Below are 23,427 nucleotides of genomic sequence, written 5' to 3'. Positions count from 1 at the left end.
CTCTCCTGGAGAGTTGGAAAGCTGGACTGATCTGACAAGCTCAGAGGCAAGGGAGGGGGGGAACTTATAATGTAATTTTCAAAAGGGAGTTTGATTTCATCCTGCAGGTATTTGGAAAGGAGAGAGAGAGAGAGCTCCAGGGATAAGGCCCTTCTTTATATAAACTTTCCACTGTATGAAAAAATATCAACAAGGAGGGACTGCTTTAATTTCTGTTTAAGAATACTGGAGGAGCTGCGGTGGAAAGTGGGGGGCAAGTGCCGGGTATGGTTTTGATTAGACGTTATGAGGTACTGCAAGGAGGGCTGCCAGAGAGTTTGCACGTTCTTAATTCCAGCCATCAGTCGGCACTTGGTCTGCTCGTATACCTCAGAGAAGGAAAGACACTGAATGAGAAAACCAGACAACAGAACGTTATTCAAACGGTACATTAATCTCACCGGGAAATTTAAAACATGCCCGGCGGAACCAAAGAAATACATGTCAGTGAACGGATTTGAACAGCTTCAATGGCTACAAAACAACAAAAATTATATATTTATATATATATATAATCATAATAATTCATATTAATGATGGCATCCTCAGAGTTTGTGTGAGCGTCTGGATTTTTTTCAAGCAGAAAAAAATTTCCGCTCAGACTTCTCAGAGCAGTTGCACCAAAACCGCCCAGGATTCTGGGAAAAGTATAAGTTCTATAAGTAGCTATTTGCTATATTTAGCAACTATTTACCTAACAAAAAGAATTGTGCAGACGTCACCTAATTCTGCCTCTTTCTACTGGCTCAAGCTGTACCGCAAAAGTTAAAATCTGTAGCGATTGCTAGCAGGTCTTCCCATAAAAAAAGAATAATGTCCCCCACTGCCTCTTTTGACCTGGGACAGATGTTTGTTGAAGTTCACAAGCTCAGTGTCCTCAATTTGCAAGTTGAGGTTTTAAATCGAGACAGCGTGAGCTCTTATTATTAACAGGAGGCTGTACATATACCAAGGGCTGTGGATCAACATGTTGTTCCAAAAGTCTTGAGCCAACAGGACTTAATTCATGAATCTGTTTTTCTGTAGCTACCTGTAGTTGGTTGTTGTAAATGTTGTTAAAAAAAAAAAAAATAAATAAACAATCTGCAGTGCAGAAGGGAAAAATAAAAGAGTGCAAGAGACAGCGGGCAAGGATAAAGGCCTCTGAGTCGGATTGTTTTTGTGTTTTATATTCAGTAACACTCAACAGTGTTCTCCAACTCATGAGATTGCATCATGAGAGTTGCTGTGTGCGGCAGTGGTTCAAATTAGCTCTTGTGCAACACTGGCTCATGTTCCTCAGTTAGTGCTTTAATCCTTCTATTCATACTGTAATAAACATAATTAAAATGTTACACAACACGCCTTTAACGCTTGTCCGATGGTTGGTAGAACTTGACCCATCGAGAACAATGCGGTAAACGCCAGATTTAACACTGGCAGGACTTGTTAGGTTTGTGGTGGAACTAAAAGGCAACTCACTCACAAACCCAGAAGGACATTGAATGCAGAATGTGGACACAAAATGATAATATCCGTTGGAGTAAAGGAAATCAAATTTTACAGAAAAATTTAACTAAATTCTACCAGATTTACTCTTGAAGTTCAGTTTACTCACCACGAGGAGTTTCACTCAGCTTATGGTAAACAGTTGCACAATGTCTCCTGTGTCTCTGGAGGAGCTCTCTGAGGGGTTATTGTGTAATAAATAAATAAATAAATAAATAACCTGATCATGATGTGCCATTATAGTCATCCCAAGAGTTCAGATATTTTGGCTTTTGTTTTGTATTTTACTTTTTTTTTTTTAATTTCACTCTGTGTCTTGTGATTCCCCCCAACTTTATGAATGTCCAGATTGGTGGGGTGCCCATTAAAAAGGTTCTTTATCAAGCCTGTTCAGTGATCATATCTATCCTTTCTATATTTTTTGCAGCACCAAGTCTGAAAAACTATGTCTGACAAAGTCACCAGCATATCTAGTCCTAATGCACAGTCACAAACAAGTTTTGCATAGCTGACTCCCCTCATTTTATGTGTCATTTATTTCATGATGTTGTTACTCCTAACCCTAAAATTCTTTCAGGTGCATGATTCCTTTTTTTTTATTGAAGAAATTCAAAAATTGTCCTTTTATATTATTTCTACATTATGAAACACAGATAAGTCAATTTGAAAACAAGACAATACAGAACAAATTTAGAGAACCTTTTATGTGCAACAGAGCCTGGAGACTGAGCACAATGGAAATTTTCAGTGATGCCGCTGTGGCTTGAAAGCATCACAAACATGTGCTGCGTGTGTCTTCATGTGTGTTGACATCGCTGCCAGGTGGTTTCACCCTCCAAAGTAGAAGACAGAGATTTCCACTGAGCTTTGTCTTAGTCCTTAAGATTAGGTTGTTCACGTAGATCAGGTTTTAGACTCGGCTTGTTGGATCTGACTTCTGTTTTTCCTGTTCGACTGCTTCGGTTTCTGTCTGTCAGAGCTGAATTATGGTGGTTTATTGAAAATGACAAGCTGACGATTGGCTTGAGTTTTTCTTTGAGGCATTTAACTGTGTGACGCTGGCAGGATGCAGCTTGGGCTGGACCATAACAGGAAAATCATTTAGGTCAAACAAATACTCAGTGTGACTTTTGACGACAGTAAATTATAATTAGTACAATGATTACTTAAAATGCATTTAGTCGTTTGTTGAGTTTTATACAATGTTTTTACCCCAGAAAAATACCACGTATACCACCACTCTTCTATGAAGGCTTTCTACAACACGTTGGAGTGTTTCTGTTGGAATTTGTGCCCATTCAAGCAGGAGAGCATTTGTGAGTCTGTCTTGGTGAGCATCAGGATTGGCCTTGGAAGTCAGGGGCCGAGCCCAACCCCTGAAAAACAGCCCCAAACCAAACCTGAATTCAGTAATAAAGAGGCATGTCCCTCTTCTTTTCAACATATATCTTTAGCTTTGTGTCCTGTTCAAACATTTCCTTGCAGATTTCCCCAAGACAACCCTTTGCCAAACAAAGATCTCACCAACACAGGAGGTCTGGTTGTTTCTCAGCACGATACTCTCTCATTTCTCCTCTCAACGGGCTCCACATGGCCTGCTGCTGAGTTTTAATATTCAGTCTCCCACCAGTGAGCTTTTCACTGTTCACACAGCTCACTGCTGATCCCACACAATCCTAATCTCCCTGTGTGTTAGGAGAGAGGGAATGATGCAATGTGATTAGTTTGACCGGCGAGGGTTTGTGTGTGTGTGTGTGTGTGTGTGTGTGTGTGCATGGAAAGTATAGCCAGAAGTTCAGAGTTTGATGAATTATGATTTACTTCCTTAGGAAAGTTTGATGAAGTTAGATTTAAAGATCAGTAACATTTCAAAAATAAAAAAAAATGTTTGAATCTTTGTATTTGTTTGTCTGGCATATTGATTTTTGGATTAGAAGAATAAGCATGTAATATCCACAACCTCCCAGAAATGTCAAGCCTGAGGCCCATCACAGTGAAATGTCTATAAAGCCAAAAGACTTTTTAGTTGACCAAGTAAAGTAAGTTTACACATTATTGTCAGATTTCTCTAAAGTTTGTCTCTAAAGTTCTGAGGGACTCAAAACATTTTTTTCAAAACATCTTGGGGGTGCAATAGTAAAAGGTCTCAAAAGAAATATATTAAATTCTAGACTGTTTTCAGTGCATGTCTACAAAAACCCCAAATGTTCATAATGAACTATCTGCAAAATTTGAACTGACAACTTGCTTCATCCTTTTCTCTGAAGTGTCCGTTAATGGGATCACTTAACCCTCATTTTTGTCTTACGGTTATGTTTACACACTTGGTAAAAATTAAGAAAACGATTGTGGTTAAATAGCGAAAAAGCCAAAACCCTAAGAAGCATTTCTGTAGTCCAAACACAAGACAGCAATTTTGTATTCCCAAAAATCCATTATTTAGCAATATACCATATAAACATTTTTATAAGAGACAAATAGTGGTTTGTGGACTACAGTTTTGAAACCTCAAGTCTGGCATTATGACTGTCCACATCTTTTTTGGAGCTAAAAATTACCATATTTGGACAAGACGGTGAAGCTGGCAAGAATACGCATTACTACTACACCTCTGTCCTGATTGGATTCGACTGAGAACTCAAAAACACACTGTGGTCACCACTTGTCAGTCAAAAGGTAGCCGCGCTCTTGAGCTATCCTGCTTTATCTTCGCTTTTTCTCTAAATCATTTACTATCATTTATAAAGTGAACATTACACTGTCTTGAAGAAGACTTGAAACTAGCAACTGAGCCCAAAAACTCATTAGGATACTGTTTAGTGAGGTTAAAATTCACTCGAGAAGTGGGGTCATTTTCTCACAAGCTTACGTACTATCAGAATCTTTGACTTTTTGAAACCAATGGAGTCGCCCCCTGCTGGCCATTGGAAACAATTGAGGTTTAAGACACTTCCACATTGGCTTCATTTTTCAGACCTGAAAGTGCTGTTAAAAGTGCTGTCTGACACTGTTTATGGCCCCTTAAAATAGTGAGTTTATCAGTCGATCAATACTAATTCTGCTTACAATAACACAGTCAAGGGAAACCCACCTACAGTATTCTTATCTTTGTCTCCAAATGGCATTCTTTTTGATTTCATATGGGAGCATAAATGAGAACATAACAGGGAGGGGCATAATTATGTGTGTGTGAGCATTCTTGCATTTTGTGCGTGCTTCACAATGGCAGCATAGCTGACCTTGTCTGTCTGGTCTCCGAGGTGAAATCATTGTGCCCTCGCCGGCGTGCACCTGCTAACCAAGCCTCACGAGATTAAACATTTCATCACACTCAGACGCTTCAATAGAGACGGACACAATATCTTTTGTTTGAGGAGGGAAAACTCATAACTGAGAGTGGAGGTCACTCATTTGTTTCGAGGCTCTTGGGGGGGACTTATTTATGAGAAAGGAAATGAGCTGCTGTATGTCAGTCAAGAAGCTCAAAGTATGCAGCCCGACGTGATATAAGCGCAGATGTAAAATGCAAAAAACAAAAAAACAGAAAAAAAAACAAAGTATGGGAGAAGGGAGTTGCATTTTCATTTTGGTACTGCTCTCTCAATGTTCTCAACACATCACCTCACATCTGAGTTTGGCTGCTTTTCAACCTACAATATAACATGGGAGGATTTAATGCAGGACAGGGCTCTTTTTCCACAGTGGAGAATAAAAAAAAAACTATTTCAAAATTTAATGTGGAAGAGTAAAAGGGCACAGTATACTCATAAAAGTGCAGTGAACAATATGGGTTTCATGAAATATTGGAGACATGAGACATACCCCGCCCTATATGAAACCTTACATTTCCTGCTTTTGCTAAAAGTAAAGTTAAAGTCAGCATACACGCAGCCTGGGATTTTGAGGTATGATTCATACACTAAACTTTTATTCCACTAGATTTTGCAATTTGTCACTCATTTGGTTTCTGTTTTTTTCCTCACCTCCAATAACAACCACCTACCAGAGCCACGAAGAAACAGTCCAGACCATCTCCAGTGTAGGAAACAGTGAATCTGGAGAAGACGGGCGCTTTGGTTTCTCAAACCACACTGAAAAAACATAATCCTCCCAAAGTTAAAAACAAATAAGGACTTTGATGGCTGCCCTGTCTCAAAAGCCACTGGAAAGTCCAAAGCGATTAAAACAAACCTGACAGGAGTTCATGAGAATGAACTCACATTTATGCCTCTCTTCTCTTTGACATTTTGGGAAGTATTTGCTGTCTTGCTGAGAGTTAGATCCAAAGATCAATACCACTCTCACATTTGTCTGTTAAATATGCCAGGAATCTTAGCTTGGCAAGACTAGAAACAGGAGGAAACGGTATAGCTATGTTTGTGAGATAAAGATAAACCTTACAATTAAACAAAAAAACAAAAATGTCTGCTTTGATGGACTTAAGAAAAGCCGCACTGAGCTGGATTAGAAAACATTTACAAGTTTATTTGGTGTGTGTGAGTGTTTTAATGACTGAGACTGGGGTTACATTGTTTTCATGTAACAGGATGAGATCCCGGGCAAGAATTCACACTTTTTGTCCGAATTCTCATCTTAGCCAGGAAGACAGAAACTCTCTGCTGAGTCTCTGCAGATTGTCAGGCAACCTGATGAAAAGGATAACTTTTGCATTTTGTTTTTGTTTGATTAAGGAAATGATATATAATATGGTCATTTTGGTATGGTAGTTGGTAAATTGGTGATACGTTTTCATCCAAGGGCATCAGATGCCAAAGCATTGTCACGCACCCCTTTACATTTTATCCAGTCAGTGGCTGTCCCACAAAGACTTCCTGCAACAAAGCCTTTCTAACACACACTCACCATGAAACAGCATTTTGGTTATGCTTAGGCACAATAGGCACCAACCAGACACAAACCTTCCTGGGTTACCTGGGTGAAAATCTTGTGTGTGACCCGCCACTCAACCCCAACATCCTTCATGGCACTTTCTCAGCTTTATAAATATGTCACATTGTACAGTCGCTATTACCATCTGATCTGCATGTCAGCAAGGCACAGAAGGGTACTTTCATCAAGGTCATCAAGGCCAAAGGGATGATTGGCTAGTTGAGACTCTGAAAATGATTCCAGGGTGTCAAGCTGCAATTTCTGTTAAAAATCTATATATGTACAACTTGCAAGCAGATACAGAGTAACAAAATCAAAAAATTGAAATGTTTAGTGTCAGTACTGCAAGAGATGTCTTGCACTGTGAGTCAATTTAATGAAAACTGAGCCAAAACCTAATTTAAAGTCACTATAATAGATTTTACTAAATGTCAGATGTTTTATGATTATTTCAGTTATTTACACATAAACCACACATCATCATGTTAATGAGAAGTAAAATTTGTCCCAGTTCTCTGCTCCATAGCAAGAAATGTGGCCCTACTGGGTCAGAAATCTGAAACAAGACTTGCAAGCAGTCGATTTGGCTGTGCCTCGTTTCGTTTTTATTCATTTAGCCTAACTGGATCTTATTGGGTCAGTTTCAAATGACAGGAAGACAAATGCTAAGAAAAGATAACAGGTTCAAATGTGTCTTAATGTGGCAGAAGATCGGTATGGATCAGTAAGACTGGAGAAGAAAACATGAGAAACTCAAAGGCAAGAGAGAATTTAAAAATTTTTAAAAAATCTGTGAGGTTGTGTCTGTCTATAATCTTTTTCTCTCTTCTACCACAACTACCCTCAAAAATGCCTCATCTAAGTTCAAATTGAAACTTTGGAATGAAAAAAATGCAAATGGGGTTTTGCTCTTTAATGAAGTTCAGTCTTTGATGAAACAGAACTACAAGCGTGTAACAGAACCACTTAATTTTGGCCAGATGGTTTCTACAGTAAACAATTAGTGAAATGCATACATTTGCTCCTTCTCCCCGTATTCCCTGTCCTTCAAACCCCCCTCTTCCTCTTTTCCTTCCTGCCAGGTCATGTCAAGACCTGCTTCACATCTGGCCTGACAAACACCAATAAAACAGGGTCCTTTGTTATGGGGGTGGCACCTCAATAACTCGATTGGTATCAATTTGATGTGGGGAGGGGGAAAAGCCCAGAGGCTTACCAGACATTTCCTGGGGCAGGAAGGGAGAGGAGACATAAGAGGGGAGGAAAAGATAAGTAAGAATCAAAACTGAAAGGTAAGAAGTGTGAAAGCCTGAGAATATGCAAGAGCTAAAGAACTTCTCATAAAATAAACTAAAAACAGGCTGAGTGGGATGATGAGTGGGAGAGCAAATTAAAAGCAGCAGAGTGGGAGACACAAGAGGGAGAGGAATAGAAAGCAAGTAATTAATGGTGACAAGGGGATGGGAAGACTTACTGAAAATAGCTAAACACTCCCAACACACCCTTTCTTGTTGCTATAAGTGGGCATAAAGAGGCTGGCCGTGGCCTTTTCCTGCCATCAGTCAAAGGTCACCTGTTGAGAGGCGAAAGGTCAAGGGGAACAAGCCCTGCAGCGGTTCAGTGTTTAGAGAAGAGCTTTGTACGATTAAGTGAACATGGACATGCTGACAGGACTCCGGGAACATCAAGCAAAGGCCCGAGTGCAACAGTCCGACACTGAGTCATAAACAATAGTGAAAGACATAAATCAAGTATTAATCAAGTATTACACAGGAGTGATTCCAGGATCAGACCTGGTACAACACGGTGGTCTGGTACAACACCTGCATTTCTGCTGATGCCACACCAAACGGTCCATCCACCATACGTGAACAAGATCCCAAGATACACAAATTACTTTGCCACCGAGGACTTTCCTGACTACCTCAGGGACTTAAGTTTTACCACAAGGTGGCTATAGTGACAGAGGCTCTACAAAGAGATCTAATGTCATATCTCTTCTTGCTGCTGGATCTGAGACACACTCAACCAAATGGCTTTTCAAAGCCATTAAAGTGAATGGAATTCTCATACAATAAAATCACCGACAACGGAGCTACGTAGTTCTCATGGTCAAGATAAAATATTACTTAACATATATGTTTACCTGCACTACTAGCGCTTCTCTCTGCATCTGTGTTTCATACATGTCTGCACGCATGATTTGACCTTCCCATGCTCATGCCTGATTTATGCCTCTTGCACATTCTATGCATGTTTGCAGCATGTGGTTTACAGGCACATATGCCCTACCGTATTAGTCTTGTCTGTTATGCTTTGCAGTGAAAGCCTAAAAAAAGGTGCAAGTCCCCAGTAATCCCTTCTCTGTGCAGTCATGTCATCTTCTATCACAACATGACCCTGCCTGGCCCTGAGGGCCTATCGTTGTGCCACAAAAATACCCAATAAACCTTCAGCTGCTACCCCAAAGCCCTGAGTTTACTACAACATAACAACTCCTCCATTCATCAACTTGCATGTTACCTTTACTTGATTGCGATTGATTTTTGTTCAGTTCTCCTTGTTCTGGTTTCATCCCAAGCTTAAAATTCCAGTAATTTAACAAAACTTGTTTGTGCTCATGCGCTCCTTTGTTGCCTCTTCTTCTTCTTTTCATAGAAAGAAAGAAAGCAAGATCTGATAGTTTTGTTTGACAAGAAGATGGTTGTTATATAGAGGAAAAAAATACACTTTCTGTCTCTCTCTGCTTTCTTCTTCATCACATTTCATTTCTTCAGTTAGTTACAGTAGATCGCAAGATGGGAAGATCTCTACTCCACATATTTTTTGGAAAATGTTTCATATCAGGAGTTCCAGTGATCTGCGAGATGTCAGGTGGTCCTGTGTAGCACTGTGTTAAAGACCTTTTCATTCAACTTAAAATTCTCCCTTGGAGAACATGGAAGTCATTAAGGGCCATGGGTAAGACGAGACCTTTGGGTTCCATGGGCAAATGAACGGCAATTAAAGCTAATTCAATTAAACCTTGTATTGCATTTCAGAGAAGACAAGAGTCATCCACAGCTTTATCCACTGTGCTTTTCTCATGAGAACGAGGAACATGAGCTCTCAACAGACAGTGTGGGAAGCCATTTTGGAGAAAACTACAAAGTGAGCCTGCACTCTGTCTTGATTCAGTTCACCTCTTTTGGTGATTAATTTTGTCTAAACACAGTGATGTAAACACTTGTGTGACCATTAGTGTTCAGTCTGTTTCTGTTCAGTCTCAATGGTAAGTTCCATTAAACTGGACATTGAGATACAGGAAAGTCTTTTTAAGAAAAGTCTTCTTAGGTGATGCAATTCAATCTCAACCAGAGTTGTGCCATGCAAGACAGGTCGAAATCAACTGTCAGATGTGTTGGACTAAGTCTTCGTAAGCAAATCGCAATTTGTATTTGTTCCTTAGCTGACACACACTCATTTTTGGTGTGTTTTGGAGCTCCACAGTAGAGAAAGACAACACCTGTTGGTTTTGGTCTTGTCATGGATTGCTGACAAAAAGACTGATACAAAATATCACCAACTTGTCTCCAGCTTACAGCTCTGGTCTCAAGATCAAGAACATCAACATATCTGATGTTCTTGAATATTATCAATTCAGAGTGAACCATGTGTTGTAATCCACGGAACTCGTGACTGTAATGAAGTGGGCCAAGTGAGTGCGTGGGACTCACAGTGCCAAACAGACTTGGATCCACCGGACTCATGACTGTAAGCGAGAGCCAGTAAAATCTCAGTTGCAGTCACGAGTCCTGTGGATCCGGATCTGTTTGGCACTGTGAGTCCCGCACACCTACTTGGTTCAGTCAGTTACAGCCTGATCCAACTGAGCCGGATTGGCTATGTTTCTGGCCATGAAGTAAGTTTTTCTAACCTGAGTCCCCTGTTGACGAATAAGATCACAACCTCGGCATGTAATTTATGCTATTTGTTGAAGTGGTTTTCTTGCCAACAGCTACTTAGAACAAATGAGGTGTATTATAAAGAGATTATGAATGGTGCAATTTATAATTTCTTATTTTATGGGTTGTTAGCAGCAAGTGTAGCCAAGGACTCAACAGATCCAAGATAAAGAACTGGGGGATTTATGAATCTCAGTTATTTTTAAGAGCTGAGTTAATTAACCGAGTGACTCAGGACTCATTCATGTCTAGTTCAAAAGAATTTCCCCTCGGGGATAAATAAAGGAATTCTGATTCTGATTCTGAGTTCAGATTGTTGTCAACCATCCAGTCATCTTGTGTCTGAGTCCTTTGCCTTGATGAAGATTAGATCCCTGTGAATGAGTCTACACTGTATCACTGGTAAGAGAGTGTGAGCACTTCAAGACTGTCCTCCCCATACGAACAACAGCATCAATCAAGAGTCAGTGAATTTCTAAGCATTATCGTTCAAGTGTCAAAGCCCTCTAGCAGCTGCAGAAATTATGACAGGAGCAAAGGCGATGTTATTATAGAGCACCAAACTCCACATAAGGAGGAGGTAAGGCTGGATGGATAGACTTTAACAGTTGGTTTTCCATTATTCATGTACGGTAGTTGTTTTTCTTTCGGCGGTCTCTTGAATTTGAATTGAATTGAACTTGAATTTCCCTCGGGATCAATAAAGTATCTATCTATCTATCTATCTATCTCTAACCTTTACCAAGTGTACCTGTGATAATGAAGGTCCTCCGAACATTAATAAGGTAACCTAGCAATTTCAACCCAAACCACAGTGTTTTCCTAACCTGAACAGCTTATTGTGACACAAACTTTGATTTCTCCTAAATCCGACCAAACCTCAACTATAAGTCACGTTGTAAAACAGATTTACCTACAGAAAATGCTTCTATGTGTCGCTGAAGATGACATGAACACACAGTATGTTTTGTTGTTTGTTTGGAGAGCTTGTCAGCTGATTCAGACTGGATCCAAGATGAGACACATAAAACTTTATTCAGAATCTCCTATTAATGTGGTTCAGAAAAGTACCATAGACTTGTGTTATGAATTAGTGCCAGAAAGTTTAGTGCACTAGTAAACGATGAATAAACAATCTGAAGCATGTGATTCTCTTTTAACTGAGGCATCCAACCTCTTTGTGCCAGAATCCGCTCTGCAAAATGCAACGTCCAAAAGATATAAACCATGCTTTTAGTGTGCAAGCAGCTGTAGTAAACATTCTCCCTCTATCTCTCATTGGCCCTTATATATTACAAAGGTATGTCAGCATTGATAGCAAGATATATTGCAGCACAAATGGGTTGCATATGGAATTCATGGTTGTAATATGGTAAGTTAGGTACAGTGTACAGAAGTATGTTTGCATACACACAGCCAGAGGGGGTTAAGAGGCCTGTATGGTCCGTTTAAACCATTATCAAGTCCAACAATCTGTCTGCAGTTGGATTTCACCCCATTCACTCTTTCCTCCCCACTCTTTTCTCTGCTCACTCCATCCATCCACCTCCAGCAAGCCCTGGCTGCTTTCATTACAACCAGATTGTTCAAATAAATCAAGCCTCTCCCCACTCCCCTGCCTTCTTTCTCTCTCTCTCTCTCTCTCTCTCTCTCTCTCTCCCTCCGTCTTTTTCTTTTCTCTCAGCACCCTGCAGCAGTCCATGGAGGAAGGTCTTTAAATGAGAAGCACATTTTGGGGCTAATGAGGGCGATGGACTGTGAAGTTGGGGTTTTTCTGATGTTTTGCTCCTTTGTAATGTATGTATTGAGGTTTGTTGGTTCAGTCAAAGCTACAGGAGGACCCGACACACTTATCAATAATTTTACACAGTTATCTGACCCTAAACTGAAAGACTTTTGTCATCGAAAATCCTAGCATACTGTGTACTGCCCCTGCATCTGAAAATACTTTTTTAGGCCTCGGCTGCACTAAAGCTAATGGTACTTATGTCAAATATGTTGCTGTTAGGTGAAATGTTATTTGAAACAATATGAATTCAGCCTTCATCCAGACCTGGAAATTAGCTGCTTATCGAATTGGAAAAGAATCAGTGTGGGTGTAAAGTATTAAAAACATGACTGACTCTGAAATCTTACCGTATAAGGGTATGTATTGGTCCAATGAGTAGGATCTGGAGGAATTTAGAGGCAATAATTATTGTATTTTCAGTAGTGTATAATGACCTTAAACTAAGAGTTGTGTTTTTTTTACCTCAGAATGCGCTTTTTATATGTACAGAGGGAGCAGATCCTCTTCTACAGAGTCCACCATGTTGCCCTGCCATGTTTCCACAGTAGCCCAGAAAGGACAAACCATACAGGAGGTCAGCAATCTGTAACCTCACTGCTAGATGCCACTAAATCCAAAACTCTGGGCTTTTAACTATACAGAACAACATATTTCCTGTCACTGGCACTAAGTGTCATCTTTGTGTTACACTGTTGTCTGTTTGGTTTCTGAGGTAACACGTCATGGACACTGATTTGTCATAGTTAAAATATGTTTAGTCTGGACAGCTTTTCACCACTCGGAGAGGCAGATGGTAATTCAGTGTGATCCATCACGAAGAAAGTCTCACTCATTTCTTTCACCAAGAATCTGATACCAAGAATATTTCCTTTCATATTGACTTTTGTGCACTCTACTCCCTGTTTTGCTTTATCCTGAAGAAGAGGAAATCTCCCTTTCCTTACTGCCACAGTTATAGTTAGCCATCTGAGGCCACACCCTTCGAAAGTGCCTCTTGTTTTAGCAAACACATGGAGCAACTAAACAAAAATGTTTACCCCTAGTAATTTTCTGTGGAATTCACAATGATAATCTAAAAAACCCGCCCTCTGAGCCACAGTAACTGCTGTCTGTCCTGCAGCTCTTTCAAAGCTTCCCCTTCATTTTTGTCTCTTTTTCATTAGAAACTGAAAGGCTACAATCTGTTCTGTGAATATAATCTGTGAATTTGTGTTTCTACATTGACTTTATGGATATGTTCAACTGGCAAACTGTGACTGATGCAGAGCTCAGTATGGAGTGTACGTGTTAATCCATGTACATGTATTTATTTTCTCTCTGTCTTATTGAAACCAGCTAAGAAATTTAAGATTTAAATCTGGTTATAGGTGAGAAGCTTCATAGAATAAGCTCTTCTCCTGTGTGAACTGTGTTCAAAACCATATACAACCATACATATCCTACAAATACCTGTCATACCATTGTCCCTGTATTTCAATTGTGCTTTGCATTTTGAGACAAAATTGTCAGTCAGTATTACTCTTAAAAATCAAGTGGTTTAACTGTGCACAGGTGCAGTTTTACATAATCTCAGACACATGAGGACATATGGTTTGATTAAACACAATGGGAAAGGTTCAGTACACTGAGATCTGTACAGCAGAATCTTATGATTGGCTTGCTGGGACTCGTCAATGACATTTAGCTGCAATCAGTGTAAATAGTTGCATTAGGTGCTTTCTCTTTCTTCACAAATCAAAAGGCCCATTAAATAGATTATTCTTTGAAGGCAAGTCTATGAGAAACATTTTTTTAAATTTAATAAAATCAATAATCTAAACATTCACTTGGTAGTTAAGATTAGCCAAATGCGCAAAAGAGAAATTATTATGATCTTCTACCCTTACATGTTGAATTTTATATTTCTCACTGCTACAGTTGTTTTCATTGTAATTTAAATAAACGCTGGAACAACAAGGCGGCAGCCAATAGCTAAAAGCAGCAGAGCCACATAATGTAATTTACTTGGAAACTATGTGTTGTTTTGTAACATTTTCCACTGGAGTCTGTTGTTGGCTATTAGCGTAAAATACAGAAAATGACCATCCACAAACCAGCATAACGTCATAACGTCGTGATCATGCTGTGGTTGAGGTTAGTGTGCTCAGTGAGTCTAATGAGGTATTGAGAGATACATGCTGTGTGTAATCAGCTTCTGTTGATACTGGAAATCTTTTCTCTTTTTTTTTTTTTTTGTGCTTAGATTTGTCCCCTGTACATCCAGAGGTGATCAGCAGGGCCAAAATTCCTCAAATCCACAAGGAAGAGGATCACTTCTAAAGCCCCCACTGCACCAGCATAAAACCATGAAAAAGGGACTACATAAAACACAAAATCACAAGAAATTTACCATGAACTCTTTTTTAATACTGTTCTCTTTCTCAGCATTGCTTTTCTGGCAAACATGTACACGGAGACATAACTGACGTAATCGACAAACATTAAAAAAAAAATAAGGAGAAAAGACAGGTTTCCCTAAATAAACAGGGATGGATCTATAACAAGCATGTTGAAAATATTTCAAACATTTCCTCCTCCGTCCTCTCACTGTCCAAAGCAACACAGAAGGCCTTCCAGCTGATACATTGAGGGAAATCAGATATATGAGCATCTGTCTATGTGTTTATACTGGAATAGTGACAGGGTGAAGAAAGCAGTGAAGCCAAAAGAATGGTAAGCTGATTTTGGACAGTGGCTGTGTAGGGCATGGACTCAATTTTAAAGAAGACAAGCCTGCTGATGAAGTGGGAGAGGGAAAAAACACACCCACACACACACACCTGAACAAAATAATTGACAACACACTGTCTTCCAGGCTGTTAGATAACCAAGACCTGAAATCTGTCTAAAGTCATTACATTACATTTTTTATTTCTTCATTTTCAGTTTGTAATGTAATATAATGCTTGTGTCTTGTGAGGCAAAATAGGGGCTTTTTTGTTCATGAGCATGTAATATGACACTGTAAGATGTCAGTGAGGCTCTGCACCAATGTTGTTAAGGCACGTCTTTGTAAACCTATTTATACATGGCAATTTAAGATTCATTCTCATGACTGAAAAAAAAAACATTTCAAAAAAGGGGAAAGGAACTCTAAATGCTTTTGACAAGACGGGGAGAAAAAAAAGAAAAAATACAACGGAACGGTGCATTTCGCCTGTACATTTCACGGTCTGGTTGGCCATAAACACGCAAAACAGTCTCCAAACACAGAAACCAATAATGCCTGTTGACCAAACACACTGGGTGGTTAGACCGGAGGCACAGAGAGCCACCAAGAGGATATCAGAGAGCAAAAAAGCCACAGGGGGACAGTGTCTAGACCATATCTGAGAAATGATATGGTCCGCAGCACCACGGGGAAACTAGGGCCTAAAAGTCTGTGACACTTTCGCCAAATTGCCTTCAAGCTCTTTGAACTTTGTTTCCTCGGCACGTGTGTGCTGCTTTGTAGGAGCCTTTGAACACAGTTAGTGTTAACTTTGGCAGTCAGAAACAGTCTGTGGCTTATCCCGGTATAGCACTGGCAGACCTGGCACAGAGAATTAAGTGTCTGACACTCAACAGTTACATTCACTTGGTGAGTTCATCGGACATATGTAACACAATATAAAGGTAACTGATGTACTATTGTAAGCTAAACCTTTTAGTAGATGTCTGATTATTGTTGGCTGTTTTTAGTGCTGATCTCAAGAATGTAAGCTGGTATTTACTTCGGCACTCAATGTAAAAAGCTCTGGAAAGTTGTGGCTACATGAAACTTAAAATACAAGCAGGCTTTTACAAGGGAAAACAATCCAATGTTTCAACTCACAGAAATAGCAATACTGAATGGACATCAACAACAAAAAGCATTATAAAAATACAAAAAAACACATGACAAACACAGAATATCATGATATAAGCTAAATGAAACAGCCTTCCCGTCACAGCAAAAACAATACAAGCAAAGTCCATTCTAAACGGCTGTTTTTTCAGTCCATTTATCTTTCACAGCAAATGTATCACACAAAGCCAAAAGCTTTGGGATGAGCGGAGAGAATTAAAATAAATCTCTTGACACTGAAGAATCCAAATCCACTTGTGAAAAAACTCGAAGTTTTGTTTCAGATTAGATCATAGTTTCTGCAGCTTTTATGGTCATCAAACTGTTACTAGCTTTGTAAAAAAAAAAAAATCAAAGTTTTGTGTTATTGCATTTCCTTTTGCAACCATCAGTCTTGTGGCAGTTCATGACTGGGACAAGGTAAAGGAAAAGAAATTTTTCTTTTCAGTGCAAGTTCTTTTTTATTATCCCCAATGAGTAGTTTGGTTGAAAACCAATTTATATGGGATGTATGATCATGTCTTCCCACATCTGTGTCACTGTTTACACTGTTTAGCCAAGGTCACTTCCTCCAGTTCTGTAGCCCAAATGTTGGGGCACTGTTCTCCATACTGTATCTCCCAAATCCAGCAATAGGATTACAGCTCATTCACATAGTTTCTTTTCTATAAACAAAAAACGAGCCATTGGTTACATATGTTAATGCAAAAAGGCACTTCCGTTTTCAGTCTGCGACTAAGAACCTTCTAGTCCATTGCACTTAGTTTAATCACTTGGTTAGGTTTCACCATCGTCAAACTCTCCTAGATGACTTTGAGCCACGTCTTCAACAATTTCCCACAGTGGTTTAGCACATTTCTAATGTGCTGCAATCTTAAATTCATCATTCAGTATCTCTAGAACATTTGGTCCAGTCTGTAGAGTTATCATTTGGACAGCAAAGGATCGTAAGTGCCAGTTCAAATTGTGAATATCTGAATTTGGGATGAAAATGAGATTTTTAAACACTAAGTGAACAATGGCAGGACCTTACAAGTCTCAATGGGCAAGCCCATTTTCTGCAAAAAAAAAAGAAAAGTTTTTGTAGCTTATTGCAGCTTAAAAATATGATGGCTTTAGAGATGCCAGATTGTTATTTGATGGGCAGTGTCCTTGCATCAATGGTACTTCATAGTCCAAGGCCCCGTTTTGCTGCAAGGCTGGAGGTGGCTGAGGAGTGTGACAGCAGTCAATCTCAGGCTGTTTATGGGACAGTGTACCATTTCCCCCATTCTCCAAGCAGGCTTTTATCCCCTCTACTTCCATGGGATCAGGATCAGCTGGGCCTAGCTCCAGTTCCATTCCTGCCTTTGCCTGCCTCCGCTTCCGCAAACAGATGATTGTCCCGGCCACTACCGCCAACCCCAGCACCAGAGCCAGGGCAGCCATGGCAGGGATGAGAGTGTATGTCAGTGGGCTCTGTGTCTCCACCCTGGACTCTGAGGATGTCATTGAAACACCTTCGGTGCGAGCCTCTGTACACGATCCTGTCTCTGCAGAGCTGTTGGCCCTGGAGTTAACTCTCTCACCCAGGGGACTGGCACAAACTGAATAGGTACAGTTTGGTCTCAAACCACGCAAAGTGTACTCAGGGTAGGATGCCGGTACACTCAGGATAATGGGGCGTCGGTCAGGCCCTGAGAGGTTACGGTAGGTCAACCTGATGCCACGGATGTGTGGCCGTGTCTCAATGAAGCGGTGCAAGTCAAGAAGGATGGATGTGGAGGTCACTTGCCGAGAGCTAATAGCATCAAGTTCAGTGGGCATCTCAGGGGTAATTATGGAAACTTGTGTTGCTGAAGTCTTTGGTGGCTCAGGAAGTTCATCCACATTTTCACAATAGAGACCAGAAGTTCTTGAAGGACACAGACAGCTGAGTTGACCCAGTGGGTCAAAATTACAAGTGCCTCCATTGAGGCAGATGTTTGGTGGGCAAAAATGTGGTTCTAATGGCCCACTAGTGGAACTAGGGGAGACTGGAGGTTCTGGTGGAAGGGGGTAGGCGGTTTTTGAGGAGATGGTTTCCTCACTGGGTGGAGGAGGAGGAGGGGGAGGAGGAGGTATGGCATTGGTATGGGTGGTTGTTGGAGATGTGGTGGGCATCTGGGGAACAGGAGTACTTCCAGTGGGTGAGCCAGTCAGCACTGTTGTGGTAGGTGGACATCCAAAATCTTTGTGCTCCAGTGCTGAAAGTTTCTTCCCAGCATTAACTAGAGGGAAGTGACATCTGGTTTCCTCAGGCCTCCCAAGATTCACTTGTTTCTCTTTCAGCCAGATGGGGAACCAGGCCAATGGACACAAGCAGTTAAATGGGTTCTCAGCTGCTGTCAGGTGTATCAATTTAGGGAAAGTCAGGAAGAAACTCTGAGGAAAACCCTGGAGATTAAGTCCACTAATATCCAGTTCTTGAAGTCCAGTCAGTTTTTTAAAGTCCTCCACCTTGAGCTCCCCCAATGGGTTGGTAGCCAGACTGAGCTTGATCAGCCCCTTGAGGGAGTCCTGTTTAAGGGCCTGGGGCACCTCAGTTAACTGGTTTGTGGAGATGTCGAGCTCATGAAGGTTTCCCATGGAAGCTATGAGATCCTCATCCACAGAGGTAAGTCCAAGAGAGGCCATCTTAAGGGCCTCCAGGTGGGGAGCCTGGAGGTCTGAGGGTCCCAGGGTTGGGATGTTGTTGTAGCTAAGGTCTAGAAGCAGAAGACTGGGGAAATTTAGGGATGGCAGAGAGGTGAGTTGATTCCCTTGAAGTTTGAGTTCCAGTAGCATCTGTAAATCTTCAAAAGCTTCTGAATGGATGCTTTGAATGCGATTTGAATGGAGATACAACCTCTCCAGCTGAACCAACCCAGAAAAACTGTCTTTCGTAATGTGGGTAATGTGATTAGAGGACAGGTCTAAGTTCTTCAACATTGACAGCATCTCAAACACACCGTCTGGAATCTCTGCCAGCTCGTTCTGGCTCAGATCTAGCAACTCCAACTCCTCGAGGCCTTTGAAGTCATCTTGGGACAATGTGTCAATGCCATTCTGGAAGATGTAGAGATTCCGGGTGGTGGTGGGGACACGGGGCACAGTGCTGGAGTGTCGATTAATGCAGAATATGGAGTTCTGGACTTGGCAGGCGCAGTCTGCTGGGCAGTCAGAGGATAACACCAGACCAAAGGAGAGGAAGAGGAGCAGGAGATAAGGCAGCATGGTGACGCCAGGCCTAAAACTCTGAAAGATATAAGAGAAAGAGAAAATGGTGTTGATCACTGTTCACTTCCTAAGCTGTTTTCACAATAGGAAACAAAATGAAACCTAAAATAGACTTCAATGATTTTTAATAGACATCAGTACTGAAAAACACTTTAAATCCCACATCTATTTGTTCATGTAATGCCAGAAGTATTTTTCTTTATCCGTCTACAAACACATCCATACACACACATTCAACAGACATACAGAATAGTCCAGTACAATTCCTACAAGTGCATATTGGCCCAATCAAGAAAAAAACTTAGCTTCCACACATGCATTTAAACAAACCCTAACACTGCCCACTTCATTAATAGTGAATTTGCTGTTTCATATCCTTGATGAGCAGACACCACAGGGATCGGGACCCACATGCCGAGGCGACTGGTTAGCACAGCCCACCCAGGGTGACCCTTCCTGGTGTAAGTGAGAAACCCATTCAGCCTCTTCCCTGTGTTTATGACACAGTCCTTAGCCCGTGAAACCCAGTCTGCAGTAATGCAGCTGGACAGCAGCACCACACGGCTACTACATACAAACATACCCAACGCAAATATGCTGTGAGCCTGTTGACACACACACATACGCACACTTAGCCACTACTTTTGAAATATTTGCCGAATCATGTTACCAAAAACATGGGGGCCACATACAGGAACGCAGAAAACTGGGGGGCACAAGAGGGACTATTTGGGAGCATGCATGTGTGTGTATGAGTGAATGCATGTGTGTTACAGAGGGAAAATGGAGTCGGGTGACATGCAGTGGTAAACAAACGATCAACTTAAAATTCAGATCTAATTTAGATCAGACAATGAATGTATGTGTGAGAGAAGTTGAGTGCTAAACACAACAATACTCAACATTTCCCCCTTTAATATGGCCCTGGTCAGCACGGAAACAATAACATCACATTGATATGAACTGCCACCATAAGGCTGAAGAGTCACGATTAAAGCACAAGGTTTGGTCAAATAAACTATCCAAACATCTCAACAAAGGAATAAATGGATCAACCGTCCAGACACTGCCTGCCTCTCCCCATTCTGCTCCACCTTCCTCTCCTCTTTTAATTTCTGCCTGTGCAGATGTCAAACAAAAAAATGAGGAGTCCATTAAATAGTCAGATTTAGTGCCTTGGGGAGTACAGCCTCCTTGGTGTAATAAATGTTGTGATTCACTTCATTGTCCACACACAGTCAAGCACACTTTTAACCTGATTTCTATAGAATATTTGTTTTCCTTGTATTGACTATTTCCTCACGCTGAAGATCAACTGTCCGTGTGTTTGTGCCCATAGGTTCAACATATATAAAAATGAGTGCAAATACTGTTGAGTGGTCAGGACGAGTGATTCAGTAGTATCTTGGGATCAAGTCTGGAGAATGAGACCATCAACTCCAGACCGGCTGGAGCCCAAAAAGACTTTATTTTTTCCAACTCTTGACTTCATCAGGCTTACTCTGGATAGCCTATTGTAGGGTTAACTAGTCCAAGAGTCACAAAGACTGAAACTTGAGAGTGACCCTGGCAACAATCAAAGAGAGTTTAACACAAGGGGAAAAAGATCAAAATAAATGAAACTCAGTAATCTTTGGAGGGATAAAAATATAAAAAGTGTACCATCAGGAAGAACTTATACACACGTTTCTAATTTACGCTGAACTATTCGGGAAAAATTGGAATTTTTTTTAAATGACCAAACTGCATTCAGGCAGCATCTTTGGCCATTTGTATGTCGCCAATATTTTCCTGACCACTTGTCATAAAATGCAGTACATATGTCTGCATCGCTTCTTTGCGTTCCCTCTCATATCACCATCCCTGTCTCCTCTGATCTGGTTTGGGTTAAACTGGGTAAACTCCCGCACTCCTGCCCTTTCCAAGACTCTTGAGGTGGAAGTTGAGGAGAAACCCAAGATGTTTTATTAAAGTCAGGGCACCTTCGGCCCCATGCCTCCGCTCCCTTTCTCCCCTCTGTCTCCTCCATTTATCCCCCCTCTCCTCATAACATATGAGGGCAGAGTCTGTCAGCTTGGCAGGAATTTGTAATATTCCCTCAAAATCTGTCTTTATTAAACACAAAGTGATGTGAGGGGAAAGGAGGAAAAAGGAGAAAAGAAAAGTAGAGCCTGACCAATACTGATATTTAGGACTGAGAAACATTCAGATATTGATGTATCAGCCGACCAAGGAGGGAAACAGAGTGAATAAAGAAGTGACTGTTGGCAGGAAGAGCAATGATATTTTGGTGGCAAACACAAGGATTAAGCAAAAGAGTCTGGTGTGTGAAGAGTCAAAAACTGAGACTTCAATAAGAGCTAATGAGGCCTAAAAGCTGCCAAAGCTGACAATCTTGTGGTCAGACTTCAGTGGCAGATTTGACAAAGATCAAACTTCTAACCCAGTCACATGTCAGACTAAACAATAAGATGAAGTGTCAAGCTTTAATTGGTTGGTCTGCTCTCAGCATGTTTTTAATGCTTCTCTTTGTTTCACAGAAAGTAATTACAACATACTGACACAAACAAGTGGCTGGCAACAAGGCAAAACAATGAGCAGGGACACGATGGGTTTTGAGTGTGTAGAATAAATCTCTCTTAATTTGTCCTGTCTTGTTGTAAACCACACAGTGATGTCTGATCTCTGACAGGTTCTGAAGTTTTATTCATCAGTTTCCAGTTAACGTTTGCTTTCCACTGATGCGTGCTGATACACTGTCTTTCTGTGTCTGGGCCAACATTTGGACACTGAAATCTTTTTAATCTTTTGGACATTTTCTTTCACTGGTAGTTTAATGCTGATCCAAAAAGCAGAATTATGCCTCCAACTCTTGAAATATGTCACAGGAATTGTAACCAAAACATAAAACTTAAAGCTTAAACATGCATGTGAAGAAACAACAAGTAAAACAAATCCGTCCCTCGAACCCCCAGACGTTACTGTCTTCACGTGTTCCAGTGTGACAATGTTACTTTAATTCGGTATGAGGAGATAACATAACAACATAACATTTTAAAAAATGTCTGATATCACACTGCTAAAGTCACCAAACCACTCTGTCACAAGAAAAAGACAAAGTACAGCTTGATGCACACAATGAAGCAACATGCTCCACTGATGACTAAGTATTACTGCTATGACAAGGCATAACACTGGTTTTGTTTAAGGTGCACATCTAAGTTTAAAGACGCACTCTGCTCGGGAATCCTGATTTTTCTCTGTGTGCTGTCACTTAATGTTTATAGAACAGTGACAGGGTTATAATAAGAGCTGCGCGTCAGTGCTGCTGGCTCTCTGCTGTGAAGTGAATAATTTGATGATGGAGGAGGAAAGGAATGATTGGAATATGAGTGAAAGAATGACTGTGTTTCAGAGTCAGGGAAGGCTTTGCTTACAGCTTGCACATCAAAATTAAAGACAACATCACGGGTTTCCTTTTTATACAGTTCAGGATGTATTTACTCGCAAGACATGTCTGCATTTCTAACAACAACAACACCGTGGATGTGGTCTTGTGGCTTTGCTGCTCTGAAAGGTCCGTGTTAGGACCTGAACTGCAGGTAAACCCTCCTGACCGCTTGTGTCAGTTCCAGCCTCTTCACAAGGCAAACTCAGTAAAACACACTACTGATTGAGAGCTACAGTATGCGCAGCTGGGTGGAGAGGTAGGAACACCTTCAGCCACAGAGAATATGGATTCAAACCTCCATGACGACTAGCATCCGCCCTGCTGAAGCCTCCTTGTTTAAGAAACTGAATCCCTTCACGCTTCAGGGCTGCTGCTGTATAGCTGAACCTGACCTCTGACCTCCCCCTGGGGAGACACTTTTCCTTCCAAGGTCAAAAGGTATCCTTTCAGTTTAGTGAATTTCAGTTTTGGCTTGCCAGAGGTGAACCCAAATGGCCAGATCGCCACCCAACATAGAACTGAGGATCTGCTCCAAGGTTTCTGCCTTTTAGAAGGTAGTTTTTCCTTTCCACTGTCGCCAAGTGCTTACTCATGGGGGAATGTTGGGTCCTTCTATACTAAAGACTAGATTAAAGAGTTTGGTCTTGACCTGTTCTATTTGGAAAGTGTCATGAGATAATTTTATTGTGATTGGGCACCACATAAATCAACTTCATCCGAATTT

The 23,427-nt window shown here is 40.9% G+C and overlaps 1 protein-coding gene across 1 annotated transcript in view; it reads right to left on the bottom strand.

Annotated features, from left to right (window-relative positions):
- Window positions 1-14,362: 14,362 nt before the first annotated feature.
- The window catches only part of LOC124050150 (vasorin-like), a 33,135-nt gene continuing 24,070 nt past the window's right edge, over window positions 14,363-23,427 (bottom strand). The window contains exon 2 of the mRNA XM_046372363.1: window positions 14,363-19,270. Within this exon, the coding sequence (XP_046228319.1) occupies window positions 17,114-19,249 (2,136 nt within the window). The 5' untranslated portion in view covers window positions 19,250-19,270 and the 3' untranslated portion in view covers window positions 14,363-17,113. The remainder of the gene's footprint in view (window positions 19,271-23,427) is intronic.

This window comes from Scatophagus argus, chromosome 2 (genome assembly GCF_020382885.2).
Source record: "Scatophagus argus isolate fScaArg1 chromosome 2, fScaArg1.pri, whole genome shotgun sequence".
In the NCBI taxonomy this organism is placed as follows: domain Eukaryota; kingdom Metazoa; phylum Chordata; class Actinopteri; family Scatophagidae; genus Scatophagus; species Scatophagus argus.
This window is presented reverse-complemented; position numbering and strand designations above follow the sequence as displayed.